Source organism: Peromyscus leucopus, chromosome 13 (assembly GCF_004664715.2).
Source record: "Peromyscus leucopus breed LL Stock chromosome 13, UCI_PerLeu_2.1, whole genome shotgun sequence".
In the NCBI taxonomy this organism is placed as follows: domain Eukaryota; kingdom Metazoa; phylum Chordata; class Mammalia; order Rodentia; family Cricetidae; genus Peromyscus; species Peromyscus leucopus.
The window spans coordinates 62,787,533-62,801,745 of record NC_051074.1 but is presented as its reverse complement, the minus strand read 5'-3'; the positions used below and the strand labels follow the sequence as shown (position 1 = coordinate 62,801,745).

The following is a 14,213-nucleotide window of genomic DNA, read 5'->3' as shown; positions in this document are numbered from 1 at the left end:
GGAAAGGACTACCTCGAACCCTTGGCTCCTCTGAGCTCCTCCTGGCCTACATGGCTACTTCCCAGCCTGGGGCTGAGGGCAGTGCTGAGCGTGCACCACTGTGCCCACTCCCTGGGCGCCCCCTCCGAGTGGAACGGGTGAGCCGTCGGGCTTAGAGTGCAAGAGGACCACACTTGGTGCCGTTTGATGGGTAAAGCTTGGAATGAAGCCTGAGAGCAGCACAAAGTTTGGAGCAGGTTGACTACCTCCCAGGGGGCTGGTCAGATTGCTAAGCCTCTGTTTTAGGGGTCTAAATCTTCTTGGTTCAACTTACAAAGAGTGAGAAGTTACAGCGTCAGTATCTGAACTTTGCTAGCAGTGTTGTGAGGTGGTGATATGTTGGCCATCTCCCCATTCCAATGGTTATTAAAAAGAATGACTGAAGTAAGTTATGTTGGCAGTCCTCTAAAGTCTCAAGGTGGCCGACAATCCTCCTATCTTCCCAGTGTAGTGCTCACCATAGTTCTCGCCAGAGTAAGAGACTGAAAAGCTTCGCCCCGTGTTTATAACTCAACTCAAACTCTACTTAATACATGTTGGAAATATTGACTGTGTGAATTCTTCCACTCCAGATTTGCCTCTAAGAATGTGGAAATACAGCTGTCCATCTTATAGGCAGAGGTAGCTAAATAACTTGGTAACGGTGTATCCAGAAATGAAGCCTAGACCCAGGAGTACTTTCCCCCATCAGATAGAGTCATTTATCACCTAATTTGTAAAATAGCAAGAGTGAAACAGTGTATTTGTTACCAATGGATTTTTGATTATGAAATGAAAGATGTAAAGATGACTTGGCAGATTTCCCCCCAAAATTAACACAAATATTTGGTCACATTAGAGCCAATGACCTAATGAAAGCCACGCAGAAGGGTTCAGCTGTTTTTTTGAGAAACGTAAGAGACATGTAAAAGGTTACTTACCTGCTTTTAAACGTTAAGAACAGGCCACTAGGAACATTTAAAATGCTGAGTTAAGCATTTGTTGTTGTTGTTGTTGTTGTTTATGTTGTGACCTGCTTTTAACCCTGAGGAAGGTGAAAGGTTCAGGACAGATACAGAATGATGGAAAGAAGCAAAAGCAGGGGGGTGGGAAGAGGAACCGGAGCCAGCAGGTGGAGCTGAGCGGGTGGGCATGTGGGTTGTGAAGGAGCCAAGGAGCCTGGTGTTTGCTGAGCCGTGGACTTGTGCAGACCGCTCAGATGACTCTGCTGTGGCAACTCTTTGCTTGTCCTTGAACCTCCCATCTCCCCCTCACAGTTCTGGTCAGGCAGTGGCCCGTTCAGTCTGCAGCTTCCAACCCTTGCTGGGTACAATAAAAGGGTCACTTCCTCTGGGCAGATGTTGCTTATCTAACATGTATTTAATGTCATGAGGTTATTAGAAACCTGGAAGACTTGTAGAGCTTAGTGGGACTTGAATTCACAGGAACATAAATTTTCTGTGAAAGGTTAGGATGGTGCATGTTACTACCTGATTTTTAAATATCTGCAACACTAGACTTGGCTGCCAAAGGCCCTCGTTCAGCACTTGGCTGTGGAGACAGGATCTTTTCATAGAACTCATCCTGTTGTCCTCATCATCAGATGCTCCTCAGACCCAGTTCTGAACTCTAAGTCCTTTTGTGTGTTTCTGCTGTTCTCACTTGAAATACTCCTAAAGTAGCTGACCTTGAATGGCCATGGACCCTGGATCTAGAGCCTGGGGATGCTGGGCGACCATCTTCGTTCAGTAGTTATGGGTAATGACGCTGTCTGTGCTGTGCTGCAGGTGGAATAACACTCCCATGGATGAAGCGCTGCACTTTGGACACCATGATGTTTTTAAAATCCTCCAGGAATACCAAGTTCAGTATACACCTCAAGGGGATTCTGACGACGGAAAGGAGAATCAAACTGTCCACAAGAACCTCGATGGGTTGTTATAATGGTCTGAAACCCCAAGACTTCAGCTACTTACCTACTTAATTGTGGAACATGATTATGAAGAACATGTATATTTCTATCTGGTAGTGATGTGTATTTTACATTGTCATTTCAGTGTTACTGGAGTTTTCTTCATTGTGCGCACAGGACAAATCTGATTTCTTTGGGAAAAAAATAGAAATAAAACAACTTCCCTTCATAATGTGAGCACTAGTTACCTCGTGCGTTGTACAATTTGATGTAAAAGAATAGTTACCAATGCTAGCTGACCTGTGTGCTCTTCATGATTTGTGAGCTTTGTAAATTTTCAGTCCTGGGTGGTGATATGCTCATATGCATTTATGAGTCAAGCTCTGTTGTACAGTCTCTCCACAGGGGGTCGATGCTGTCCTTAGACAAAAAACAGTGTGATTTTCAAGACTTCCAATATAGGTTTAGTTCGAGTGTTTGAGCAACTGTATGCACTTCCATGGTTGAGTGTTTAAAATGTCTCCTCACTTCACAGTGTGGCTTCTTAAATATTGAAATAGTTACTAACTGTTCATAGGACTTGCCAATTCTGATTAGATTTTTATCAGGGAATCTGTTAAGATACGTTTGGTGACCAAAAACCTATGTGTGAATATAGTTCTAGTACTTTAAAACCTTTCCTCTCTCTGTAGCCCTCGGGACAGCTTCTCTGTGGTGTTTCCTTAGCTGGGAAGTGAGTGCAGGCAGGCTCTGCAGTTTTCACAGTTCCTCAAGACAGTCATCATGCCTCACATTCCTAGCGTCAGAGAAGAGCTTGGCCATTTATAGAAGATGAACCAAAATTAAGATGTCTAAATTAGCTGTCAGTCTCAAGAATGAAGACAGAGCTACTGCAGATTCCTAAGTTCTTTTTCAGCTTCTACAATAAAGAAAAGTTCAGAGATGCTTTCAGTTGCCAAAGTTACAATGATACATTTAGGAACAGCTACCGACAACATTTACTTTTAACCCCCCTGTCAAAAGTCTGCATTAGCTAGCACTCCTTTCTGGAGGGCCCCTGGCTTCCTCTGTTCCTAACGTCAGTGGACTGGATCATTCAGTAAGAACAGATCACTTCATTGTAAATTTAGACTCACCATTTCTTTGTTTTGGAAAAGTAATTTATGATTAACTTAGGAAACAGGTAAAAGGGACCTGAGAAAAGAACACAATTTTCTAGGAATTGAACATACTGTACCGTGTTATACCTCCCAGAGATGAGGGGTCTGTTAGTGAGACTTCTGATAATTAAGCACATGTGTGCATACACGTACACACACAGATGCACTTCTTGGAAACTGCTTGTGGACTAAGGAAAACTCAGCTGCACTAACACCAGTGGTTACCACGTTACTACAGCCTCTCCCTTGACTCTCACTACTGACACAGGTTACATCCGAGCTTGATGCCGCCCGACGGCACACTATTCACTCCAGGAGCCTCCAGCTGCTTCCATCCTGTTTTCAGCCAGCCCCTCCCACTCTCTGGCAAGCACCTCCCTTGATGAGACTGTGGCTAGTGTCCCTCCACTGAGCCAGGCCCCACCACCACCACGTTTCTAAGTTCAGAGACTGGGGAGGATGGTGGGTAGGCATCCAGCCCCGGCACTGTGTTCCTGCTTCCACAAGCCTCAAGACAGGTGGTACCTGGAACATTCCACATAGGGGCATCAACTCCAGAGTTAAGGAGTGGACATGTTTTAATTGGAATCAACTGAGGTAACACTGTTCCAAAAGCAGCTGGCATTGTGTGGTTCAATGCGTGACTTAAATATTGCCAGTGACTTCGAGGCTTCTCTGAATACTTTTCTGTATATTGTTTGAAGACAAAAGTTGTCACCTTCTCTGAGATCAGTGCTGTTTTGTAAAGTCTCTGTGGCTTGGTTCCTTACGCTCTTTTCCCTCATGCTGTTACGACTGTATGCCAGGTCTTGCTCTGGCTGTTTGCTATTGGCTGGTGATGAGAACACTTTCTTTAAATGCTTGAATGAGCTGTTACTGCTACCATCAGTAAACTCCAAAGATCTCTTTTGTTTTGGCTTTACAATCTTGTGTAATTTTTCGGTATCATGGAAACATGACATGGTCATGTTGGGTTGAAGCTCTGTTTACGCTGTTCCTGCTCTCTCTGTTGTAGCACCCATGTCTGCTGAGACACTACACCCCACCGCTGCCCACACTGCGCTTTAGCTGCACAGCTGGATTCGCGGTTGATCCTGCTGTCTGTCAGGGACTAGATGAATTTAGGTCCCTCCTGGGGAGTCCAAAGCTATGAATGTATTTACTTCCAACATTTCCCAAAATGAAATCTTAAAACTATACATTGTAAGTATTCTGAAATTGGAAAATATTTATTTTAAATGAGATAAGGTAGTGTTGCTTTTTACAGCATAATAAATACATGTATTGAAAACAAGCTGTGAGAAATGAATTTTCTTAAAATAACTAAGCTTTTCTCTGCGCTGCTTGTTATGAGTGTGTAGCCGTTTTACATCCAGCCTGCTATGAGCCAGGCAGCACACAGAACCACGTGGGACATTTGGACCACAGGACCAAGGTGAGAGCTGTGAGGACCCGGCTGTGGTGTTCGTGGTGGGCAGGCTAGGTCAGCTCTCCAGAAGCTCCCCTGTGCTCGTACAGTTAGAGTGCTCAGGATACCCCGCTGATCATGCCATTGCAAGTATCCTTGGATAAGAGCATGATTCCATGGAGCCTTGAACTCTACCTGCAGAGTTGATCCAGTACTGCCACACCAGGATCTGAGTTGGACTAGCTGGGGCTCCCCTGAATTCTTCACATGTGGGAGTGGCTTTTGGGTCCAATGCCAGAACTGCCTTGGTCCTCTTGGGTTTAAAGTTAGCGTCTGGTTTTACGACCATAGAGAAGGTATGTGAACACCACACCAATCCTACTTTCATTTTACCCAAGTTCTGTGCCAGAAACCACACTGCTTGGTTACAGGAGCTGTGGTGTTGGGCCATCTCTGTCACTGATAATTTAGAACTCGAAATGACACGTGGAATTATCTGATCTAACCCACTCATTGATGAAGCTGGGACCCACGAGTGGCCCATGATATGGAACTCTTAATCCAATATTCCTTCCCGGAACCCTAACACACAGTTATAGGTAAGGTGCATATCTTCACTTACATTAGCTAACAGTTACTAGTTAAAGTCTCGCGGGTGAGTTTTGGGGCCAAGCATGACAGTGTTAAGTCTTGCATCCTCAGTCAGCTCCTACTGCACATACGTTTATCTGCAGCTGAAAGCTTGGTAGCAGTGCAGAGCCTACAGATAGCCCCGAGAGTGAAAAGTTGTATTTGTTAGTATAATGAACATTCTATTTTTATGGCACTTTGTTAGGAGTTTAGGTTAAGTTTGTTAATCCCTATAGTAACATGAGTAAGTTCATAAATCGTGGATGTTCAAGGAAGCAACCCATGGATGTACTAGGTGGCTCACATTTTTTATGAATGGGAAATTATCTAGGTATGAAAGGCTAGAGGGTGTATGTGTTTGGGGGTAGAAGGATCTAGACTTAGTAACAGTTTAGCAGTTGTTTTAATGGAGGTGGCAGACGCTAACCCCACGGGCTGGAAGGCGTTATGAGGTCTGCTCAGAGGGCTCAGTTCTGTTTCTGGAGCTTAACCTGACTGGGCCTCGTGGGGCCAGCTGTGCCTCTTGCTGCCCTTTCCCGGATCAGCAGGATCTGCTCTGAAGCTAGACAGTCAGGACACCAGATACCATGACTTCATCTATGTGCACGGCACGGGAAAGGCCGTGGTTGAGCGTCACAGCATTATAAAACACAAAACTCATCGATCTGTGATGACAGATACGTGACAGCTCTACCCGTTGGGGAGCTTTACTTTGTGCACTCAGCTTAATTTTAATAAGCTATGATTTTTTTCTACAATAAATCACATTGTCCCTTAAGAGTGCACAATACACAGCCAGAGTTGGTTTTCCCAGAACTTGAGAGCTGAATCTCACTGATTATCACTGAACAGTCAAGGCTTTCAAACAATACTGAGTAGCCTCAGCTTCCTGCAGTTGGTTTAAATGTTATTTCTTGGAAACTATATACATTTTCCTCTAACGTTTATATTATCTGCAGCTTTCACTAGTGTAAAACATTAGATTTTGTGTATAAATGTTTTGCCTTTATGTGTGTATACCATATGAGTGCCTGGTGCCCATGAAGGTCAGAAGAAAGTATCAGATCCCCTGGAACTGGAGTTATAAATGCCTGTGAGCCACCGCATGGGTGCTGGGAACTGTACCCAGTTCTGCAAGAGCAACAAGTGTTCGAATCCACAGGTCATTGGCTATTTCTGCCTCACAAAGTCTCTAGTGAACTTTAATGGGTCAAGTGACTACTGAGCATATGGCCCAGAATCTGAGAACATCTTACGTTTATGACAGCAAGTCACTTGTTTGTTTTATTAGTATCGGCCAAGCATCTGGAAGAATGCCTGGTTCAAGGCAGGTACTCAACATATTTGATGAATAAATGAATGAATTTTAAACGAAAGATGCCTTCGGATAAATATACTCTCAAGATGGGGAGTAGCCTTCCAGCTCCAAAAGTAAAACAATTTTCAACTTTCCAGCTTAGTCTGGCATCTTCCCTAGGGCAGTCGGGTGTCATGGGTCTGCTCTGTTTGCTGACACATGCCTTCACATGCCACGTCAGTTTTCAGGCAGCCAACAGATTCCATTTATGTAATGCCACCTCAGAAAGTGCCTAAATAAAGTCAGTTTATCCCAAGTGGTACATATATCCATTCTTAGAAAGTACCACCCTAGACATACTCAAACACAAACACCTTCAAGCTAGGACGTGTTTGGTGACATCTTAAAACATCAGTGACCCAAGAATGTAAACGCATTGTCTTCCACTGACTTAGATACCTCTCATGTCCCTGCCCCCTCTTTTTTCAAGAGTTATGATCTCATGTAGCCTAGGCTGGCCTTCAACTTGCTGTTTTGTCAAGAATGACTTTAAACTTCTGATCCTTGTGCTTCTGCCTCAGAAGTGGCCTCGCCACGGTGCCTGCCCTAACGTGCCATCGTTACTGTGACTACCGGAACTGTGAGCAAGAGCAACACTTAGAAAACACTGTTATTAATCTTATTTTAAAATAGGCCTGATACATAAATGAGATACATATTAAACCAACTCACAATACTAGACATTTTAAGTATTTTTATATTAAATACTAATAGGAGACTAGCATCATTTTAACATTTCTTAAAGTCTCGTTCAACAGAATGAAACCATTAACAACTCAATAGACAATGATGTAAGCAATAGTTAGACCTCAGCATTTAGAAACAGTATTTTTTAGATGCTTTGTTTCTTGATCATTTCAAGAGTCTGTGAGAGCCCGGCTAATCCCACTCGGTACACAGCAAGAGGGAGGCCTCTGTTTCCGTCCTGGGAACGGGCTGTGCATATGCTTTGTGCAGCACACACTTGCACTGGGGTCTGAAGTGGACTTATCTCCAGCCAAGTGAAGCAAAAGATTACGGGACGACATAGCCATGGTTGACGGTGGAGGACAGCTATATCTACAGAGACTATGAAGGGAGACAGCGGGCTGTGACCGGCTGCCCAGGAGAACCCCGCCAGCCAACGCAACACCTGAGCCACTGGACTGGGCTGGTACCACTGAAGAAAGTGAAAAACCAGCACATGCCATAAAACATGGTCCCTCAGAAAGGCGTCTGACAAAACACAGGACAGACAGACCATGGAACCATTTGTGAATGTAATGTCAGAAAAACACATTTATCGGTGAAAAATAGTTTTCAGTGCCTTTCTATGGGATGTGTTTTGAAATTATTGGATACTCATATTTGGCTAATGATTCAAGTCAGTTACTACTTTTTCCAATTTTATGGCTAATTAAGACAACCAGCTAAAAACAATAAAGACAGCCCATTTAAGAATATGAATTAAACTGATAGGTTTATCTATATCTGTAATTTCAACTTAAAAAATTATTTGCCTTAAGAAAGCTGGCTCCCTTAATGGATGTGCAAAGACAGTTTTATTCAACCGATGACCACAATGACAGCAGAAACCACTTAGCTTGGTGGAGTATATATTAAACAGAAGCTACTTGTGAATTTGGAAAATGTTCTTTCTACTGTGGGTGTTAAGTTTCATTTAGCCATAACCAACAACAGAGCTAATTCCCTGAAGAGAATCGTGTCTTTAGTTTTACATGCTCAACACAGAAGACATAAGAACCCAACTGTTTCCTCCCACTCAGATGAAGGGTGTCCACTATAGTTTGATATATCACTGCGTGTAAAGTTGGCTTTGAACTGTGCCATAGGTTAAAACTTCCAGCCACAAAGCAGAGTGGACATGCCAGTATCTTCAGGACAGAAATATCCTGTATCAAGAAGGTTCCCCATAACCGTGTATCTGTCCAGTGATGTGTAGCAGTTGGGCACTGACTATGCGGCCTTTACTAGATGTGATTTATATTCCTCACCTTTCCCAAAGCACTCGCATTCTAGTCCTGATGCCTTGGGTGGATCTCTGGTCTTTTGTTCACAAAATCTACTTTTCGTAAGTGACTTTCCGTTTCACCTTCAGTAAGATGCATGAAGTCCTTCAGAGTAACAGCTTTCTAATTAGAGAAATATCCACTTGCTATCCACAGGGTGCAACAGACGCGTTGTTCTTCCTTGCATTTCCCTAGAAATACAGCATGTGAAGGAACAGTAGCAGGAGGTGATCACAGGTGGGAAGGAAAAACGTCTCCAAAGAGAGAAATTCGTGTTTATACTGCGCTCATCTGCAAAAAGACAAAATGCAGTTAGGTTCATTACGTGGGTCCTGTGACATGCGATTCATGTATGTGACACCATTGCCCTTGGAGCAGGAAGATGCTCCCTACTGCGAATGACCACCGTGGGACCCGAAGGGCCAGCATGTCCCATCCTCCCTGGACTACCAGGGTTGCTTACATCACCTACACGGACGGGTTATTACTCTCTGGCCTGATGGATTAGTTTTGTGACCTAACCCAGACAGACTCTATAAAGCTTTCTGCTGTTAGGCAAGTCTGGGGACAGAATAATGGTAAATCGGCTCATTCAAAACGAATGTGAGGAAACGCTGAGCCCTGTGCCAGAGAGAGAGAGAGGGATCAGAGGAGATGATGACTGAGTACGCAAAATAAACAAAGCCCGTGTTCCGGATGTGGGCCAGAGAAGTCAAATCACTAGGAAGCACCTCAGCTCCCCACCCTCGCCTGCCCAGCTGCCCTGGATACAGGAGCTGTGTCAGTAAACCGGCTCGCACGGGCCGGAATACTGGCTCGCACGGGCTCTGACTTCCATGTTGGTGCAGTTCCAGATGTCTCCAGGAGGGCTCTGTCCCCTGGCTGCTCGAGACGTGGCTGACACCGCCGTGGGAGGGTACGTGTGTGCATGTGCTACTGGTACCATCTGGTCTAGAGGGCAGATGCCGGGGTGCTGCTAAGCACCCCTCGGTGGACAGGGCGGCCCCACACCGAGATTCTCCAGCCTCAGATGCCAGATGAACTAACCACACAGAGCGCTAGACCAACAACGCCTCTTGAGGGTTTTAGGAAAGCAATTTCAGACTGAAAAGCATGTTGAAGGGTTTTGCCTTTTAGGGTGCAGTCTGGTTGAGGGCACAGATCTGAAGTTAAAATGGTGTACTGGAGGAGCAGGGGGAGGAGGGGGGAGAGGGAGAGAAGGAGGAGAGGAGGGAGGGAAGGAGAGAGAGAGAACCTGTGTTCAAATCCTGTGACTGGCTTATTAACCTCAAGTTCTTCGTGTACTGAGTTGGGTAATCGCGCCCAGCACACAGGTTTGCTCAAAGAAAGCATTCGTGAAATGTCCAGCCCGGCAGAAGAAAACAGTGTGGGCGTGAGCTCTGGACAGAGGCCTCTAGGAAAGTGAACTGGTTCTACCCCAGTTCCGAGAGGCAAGTCTATGGTGTGGAAATGTTAGACTACATAAATACCACACCATAGAACCCCCCGGCATACTGTCCCTCACGGACAATCACCTCAGGAGCCTGAGTGCCAAGGCTGGCCCGGTTAGCAACTCTGACTGCCTCTTTAGTCCATGGCTGCCCCCTCCACCCTTGGTGGAAATAAGCCAGCTCAGAGTCGAATTCACCTCAGAGCACACACCTAATTCCATTTGTTTTGTGACCAAGTCTGTGTAGCCCAATGTGGCCTCCAATGTGAGATCCCCCTGTCTCAGCCTCACAACTGCTGGGATTCCAAGCAGAGCCCTCTCACTTAGCCCTCAGGCTCTTACTCCGAGTTAAGGCAGGACAGAAGTCATGAAGAGGCCTGAGGACGGAGCTCGAGTTACTGTTACTGTGCTGACGTTACGCTGCTTCCACAGGCCAAGCTCATCCTCACCTCGTCTAAGTGGAGCAGGGCCCCTGCTAGAGTCTCGGAGATGGCTGGGGGCTGGCCTGGAGACTACTATGACAAGTGGGTATTTATCACACACTAATTTATTATATCTACACATCCTCTGTATCTATTCCATAAATCATACAGATGAAATGGTTAGGACAGAATGGCTACAGGAGGCATCCAAAGACTACAAACCCATTTCCTGGCATTTGTTTGAGGGTGGAAAATGCCCCCGCAGCATCCCCGCTCCAGCACACCGGAAGCAGTACTCCTTACATAAACGGAGGAACTAGCGGCTTAGTTTTCGGGGTTCACAGGGAACAATGGCAGTGATAGCTGGAACTCTGTATGCCAAATTCCAGTCACGGGCTTCCCACCCAGCTCTGCCTTGCTTTCGCCTCAGTAGAGGCAAAGAGTTCCCGTCTGGCACACAGTGGCAGTGGTGATGTGACATGATTTTCTGAGCAACAAAGGGCACGTAAAAGCTCACCCCAGTTTTGGACCCTTTGATCTACTTTACATTTTCTGAATCAAACTTTACCATTACTCCATTTTCATCTGAGGTTTACAAAACACTTCTCATAGTCATGTCAGGATGCTACTTCACACAGGCCGAAGGCTGACCCCGCCAAGAAACAGCAGTATTTGTGATCAGACACTAGCTGAGCATTTCTCTATAATCAGGAAGATCTAAGACAGTATTTTCTAAGCTTTTTAGTCTATTTCATGAGGTGTTTGAAGTCAAAGTCACACATGAGGAACAGGCACCGCTGAGGCAACATGAGGAACAGGCATCGCTGAGGCGACATTCGGGCATTCCCTGCGCACGTGGACGTCGGTGTGAGAAGCTTGACGCCCACGTTCCTCTCTCTCCTGTCCCCTTCTCGGACTCTCTCATCACTGAACACATTTTTGCTAGGCACAAAGTACACAGTGATGAAGAGAGGCCTGCCATGGCTAAGAGAATTGCTTTTGAAAGCATTAAGCAAGCTTTGGAGATGAACTGGCCTAAGCCCACATGAAAGGGGGGCTTAAAATTAAACAGCATCAGCAAGGCCGCCGGTTACCCAAACAAAACACGTGGGATGATGGATCTGGCTGAAAGGCAAGTGGTCCTATTGGATCTGCTGAAAAACATTCTCCCCAAAGAAGGGTCTCTCTCTTGCAAACACTGTGTTTCTATTTAGGTTGTGAAACCCATTAACTCTACCTCCCTGAACCATTCATCACGCCCATCCTTCACAGTCCCAGAAGCTGGCAGGATGAGTTAGATCTGAGCTACAAAGCAAGCCAACAGGCATCCGCCCCTTCCTAAGGATAACGCCTTTACAGAAGCCCCAGGTAGACACATCTGCCTCTGAACACCATGGCCCCTTAGTGTGTGAGGAAGGGAATGTGAACACCTGGAATACTAGGGACAAAATCCTGCTGACCATGCAGCTACCTTAAATACAGTCTCATCTATTAAAATAAATAAATAAATAAATAAATAGCCCTTTCCTTGGCTCTGCCCAAGGCTGCTCCTCACAGACAGACTTCAGATCTGCTGCAGTACACCTGCTTAGGCTTCCTCAGGGTAGGAATCGCCTGCCACGGTACTCACCATACTGTCAAAATCAGGGCCCACTATCCGGGACATCTCGTCAAACTCTTCTGGAGACATGGGAAGCAGGTTGTCTGTGGTCTGAAGTCTAGAAGGGTGGCTAGAAGAGAGAGAGAGGGGGGCAGTGTTAACACCCGGTTACGCGGGCAGCAGAGACACTATCATTTATCTGTGATTGAGTGACCACTTTACATTTCATTTCAGGAAAGCGTGTCTCAGAGAGTGAAGACCACGGGAGGTTTATGTCCCAGCCCGGCCCCGGGGGATATGCTAGACGTGAGTGAGCAATTGCCAGACTGAGGCCTACACACCGCTGCTGCCTGGGTGGAGCCTCGATGTGAGCGTGTGTGGTGTCATCTGGAGATGGCAGGCTCGCGAGGCTTAACCCTGGACAGAAAAGCACCAGAGGAATGTCTGGGGAGTCCCTCGTCCCTACCTTGAGGGTTGTATGCGGATAAGGCTGCTCCACAGAGTGTTTTTACATGAAGGCTACATCCATTCACCCCAAGACAGTGCCGCAAGCCAAAAAACTGACAGTGACTTTTCCAAAACTTCCTACCTTTTGTGAATGAAACAACAAAATAAAAGCAGGTGGAGAGGATGGATCCCAGGTACGACCTCGGCCTTTTCTTGATCGAAAAGAACTACTTTCCCACTCATCCATTTTTGTTTCTTTTATTCATACTTTTTCAAAGTATCAGTTTGGGGAGAAAGTATATTCCTTACATACAGCTTTGTTTTATTTTTATTCTGTTTATTGTTGTTCTGTTTGGGGTTTTTTGTTGTTGCTGCTTATCTTAAGGCTGTAAAGTGCTGGTAAGCGGTCACAATGGGACTAGTTAGGATCTTTCCACAAAGTCCGACTGTGGTGGCAAAACATCAACTACAACAGAAAAGCAAGCTACGGGCCAGAGCCATCAGGGGGCCCCAGCCAGGAGCGAGGCTGGCCTGAGGAGGTTCGGAATATGTCAGTCTTCTGTGCTCACTTACACTTCAGACACAGAAATCAACTCAGTCTTGATGTATCCAGTTCGCTTGGGGTCATCGAGCTCCATCGGTTCTGGGGCTGGAAGCAAGCACATCACGTTTACTTCACATCAGCGGAAATCACGTGGCACAGAACAGTCTCTCTGCCATTGTGTCTGACGTGACAGCCTAGTGCCCTGAAACTGTGTGGGGTCATGACCTTCCTGCCTAAGTCATCTGAAGAACCTAGTGGGAATGGAGAACCAGCCAGGAGAAAGCCAGGGGTCTAGCCGCTTTCCTCTTCCCCAGGCTGTGAATCCACAAGAAGGCGAATGAAGCCCGGACATGCAAAGGTCTTGCTGGTCTCCTGGTGGAAAACGCACAGCTGTGGGGTAGGCTAAAGGCGTCTTTGCTCCAGAGTCAAGGGACTGCTGGTTAGACTTCAGATTTCAAACAGCTATTAGCTGGGCGGGTTTAATTTGAATTTTTCCAAATGTAATCCCGTGACCTGAGAGGCAGACTTGTATTCCAGGATTCCTGTCCACAACAGTCCCAACCACAGGCTCTAATAAGTACCTGAGCCCACCTGGATGGACCACTCACTCACCCTGGACCTTGGCTTCCTCCACTTTAGCCCAAGCAGGCTACAAGAAATTAGTTAGCTTTGGTTCCTCTCCTCTGTCCTTCCGTGTGGAAACAGTGATAACAAATATACAAAACCAGAAATGGGCCTTTCCAGTATCCTTAAGGATGCATTCATTTCTTACTGTCCACATCAGGCCAAGCGACACATTTCCCTAACTTTACTGAGTTTATGCTATTTTAAAAAGCCTGCTCCATCCATTTAAAAGTGACGTGTTGGTAACACTAACCACATGGGGTGGCCTTTTGTCACCAAGATCCACCTACAGGATGGTGAGCACCAATGTCATGTGCTGAACTCGTCTGGAAGCAACTGAACACCGGAAGGAGCGCGCTGCACTCTCCCTCACCGGGCACGGCAGCCTGCTTCACACTCACCTTCCTTTGGCCTGGAGTAATACTTCCCGAAGGCATGGTCTTTGTCAATATTGGGGTACAGGTACTTCAGGGGATTCTCTGGAATATTCTCAGCAGCCATCACTTTGTAATTGCGAATAATATCTGGGAAAGTTACAGCTGAAAGTTCTTTCTTCGTGTAGGGTTCAACCGCGTGGAAGTCGGGTTCTGAAAGGAGGAAATCAGTGAGGCTGAGGGAGTACCGAGCACCTC

At 46.0% G+C, this 14,213-nt stretch overlaps 2 protein-coding genes across 3 annotated transcripts in view; one reads left to right on the top strand and one right to left on the bottom strand.

Moving 5' to 3' along the window:
- Gls (glutaminase) overlaps window positions 1-4,384 on the top strand; it is a 65,170-nt gene extending 60,786 nt beyond the window's left edge. For both annotated transcript variants that reach the window (XM_028886675.2, XM_028886697.2), the window contains one exon: window positions 1,806-4,384. In XM_028886675.2, the coding sequence (XP_028742508.1) occupies window positions 1,806-1,962 (157 nt within the window). In that variant the 3' untranslated portion in view covers window positions 1,963-4,384. The remainder of the gene's footprint in view (window positions 1-1,805) is intronic.
- Window positions 4,385-7,164: 2,780 nt separating this feature from the next.
- The window catches only part of Stat1 (signal transducer and activator of transcription 1), a 40,485-nt gene continuing 33,436 nt past the window's right edge, over window positions 7,165-14,213 (bottom strand). Inside the window, exons 21-24 of the mRNA XM_028886666.2 lie at window positions 13,983-14,168; window positions 12,987-13,062; window positions 11,997-12,096; window positions 7,165-8,785 (exon numbers count right to left, since the gene is read on the bottom strand). Coding sequence (XP_028742499.1) covers window positions 8,771-8,785; window positions 11,997-12,096; window positions 12,987-13,062; window positions 13,983-14,168 — 377 coding nt within the window. The 3' untranslated portion in view covers window positions 7,165-8,770. The remainder of the gene's footprint in view (window positions 8,786-11,996; window positions 12,097-12,986; window positions 13,063-13,982; window positions 14,169-14,213) is intronic.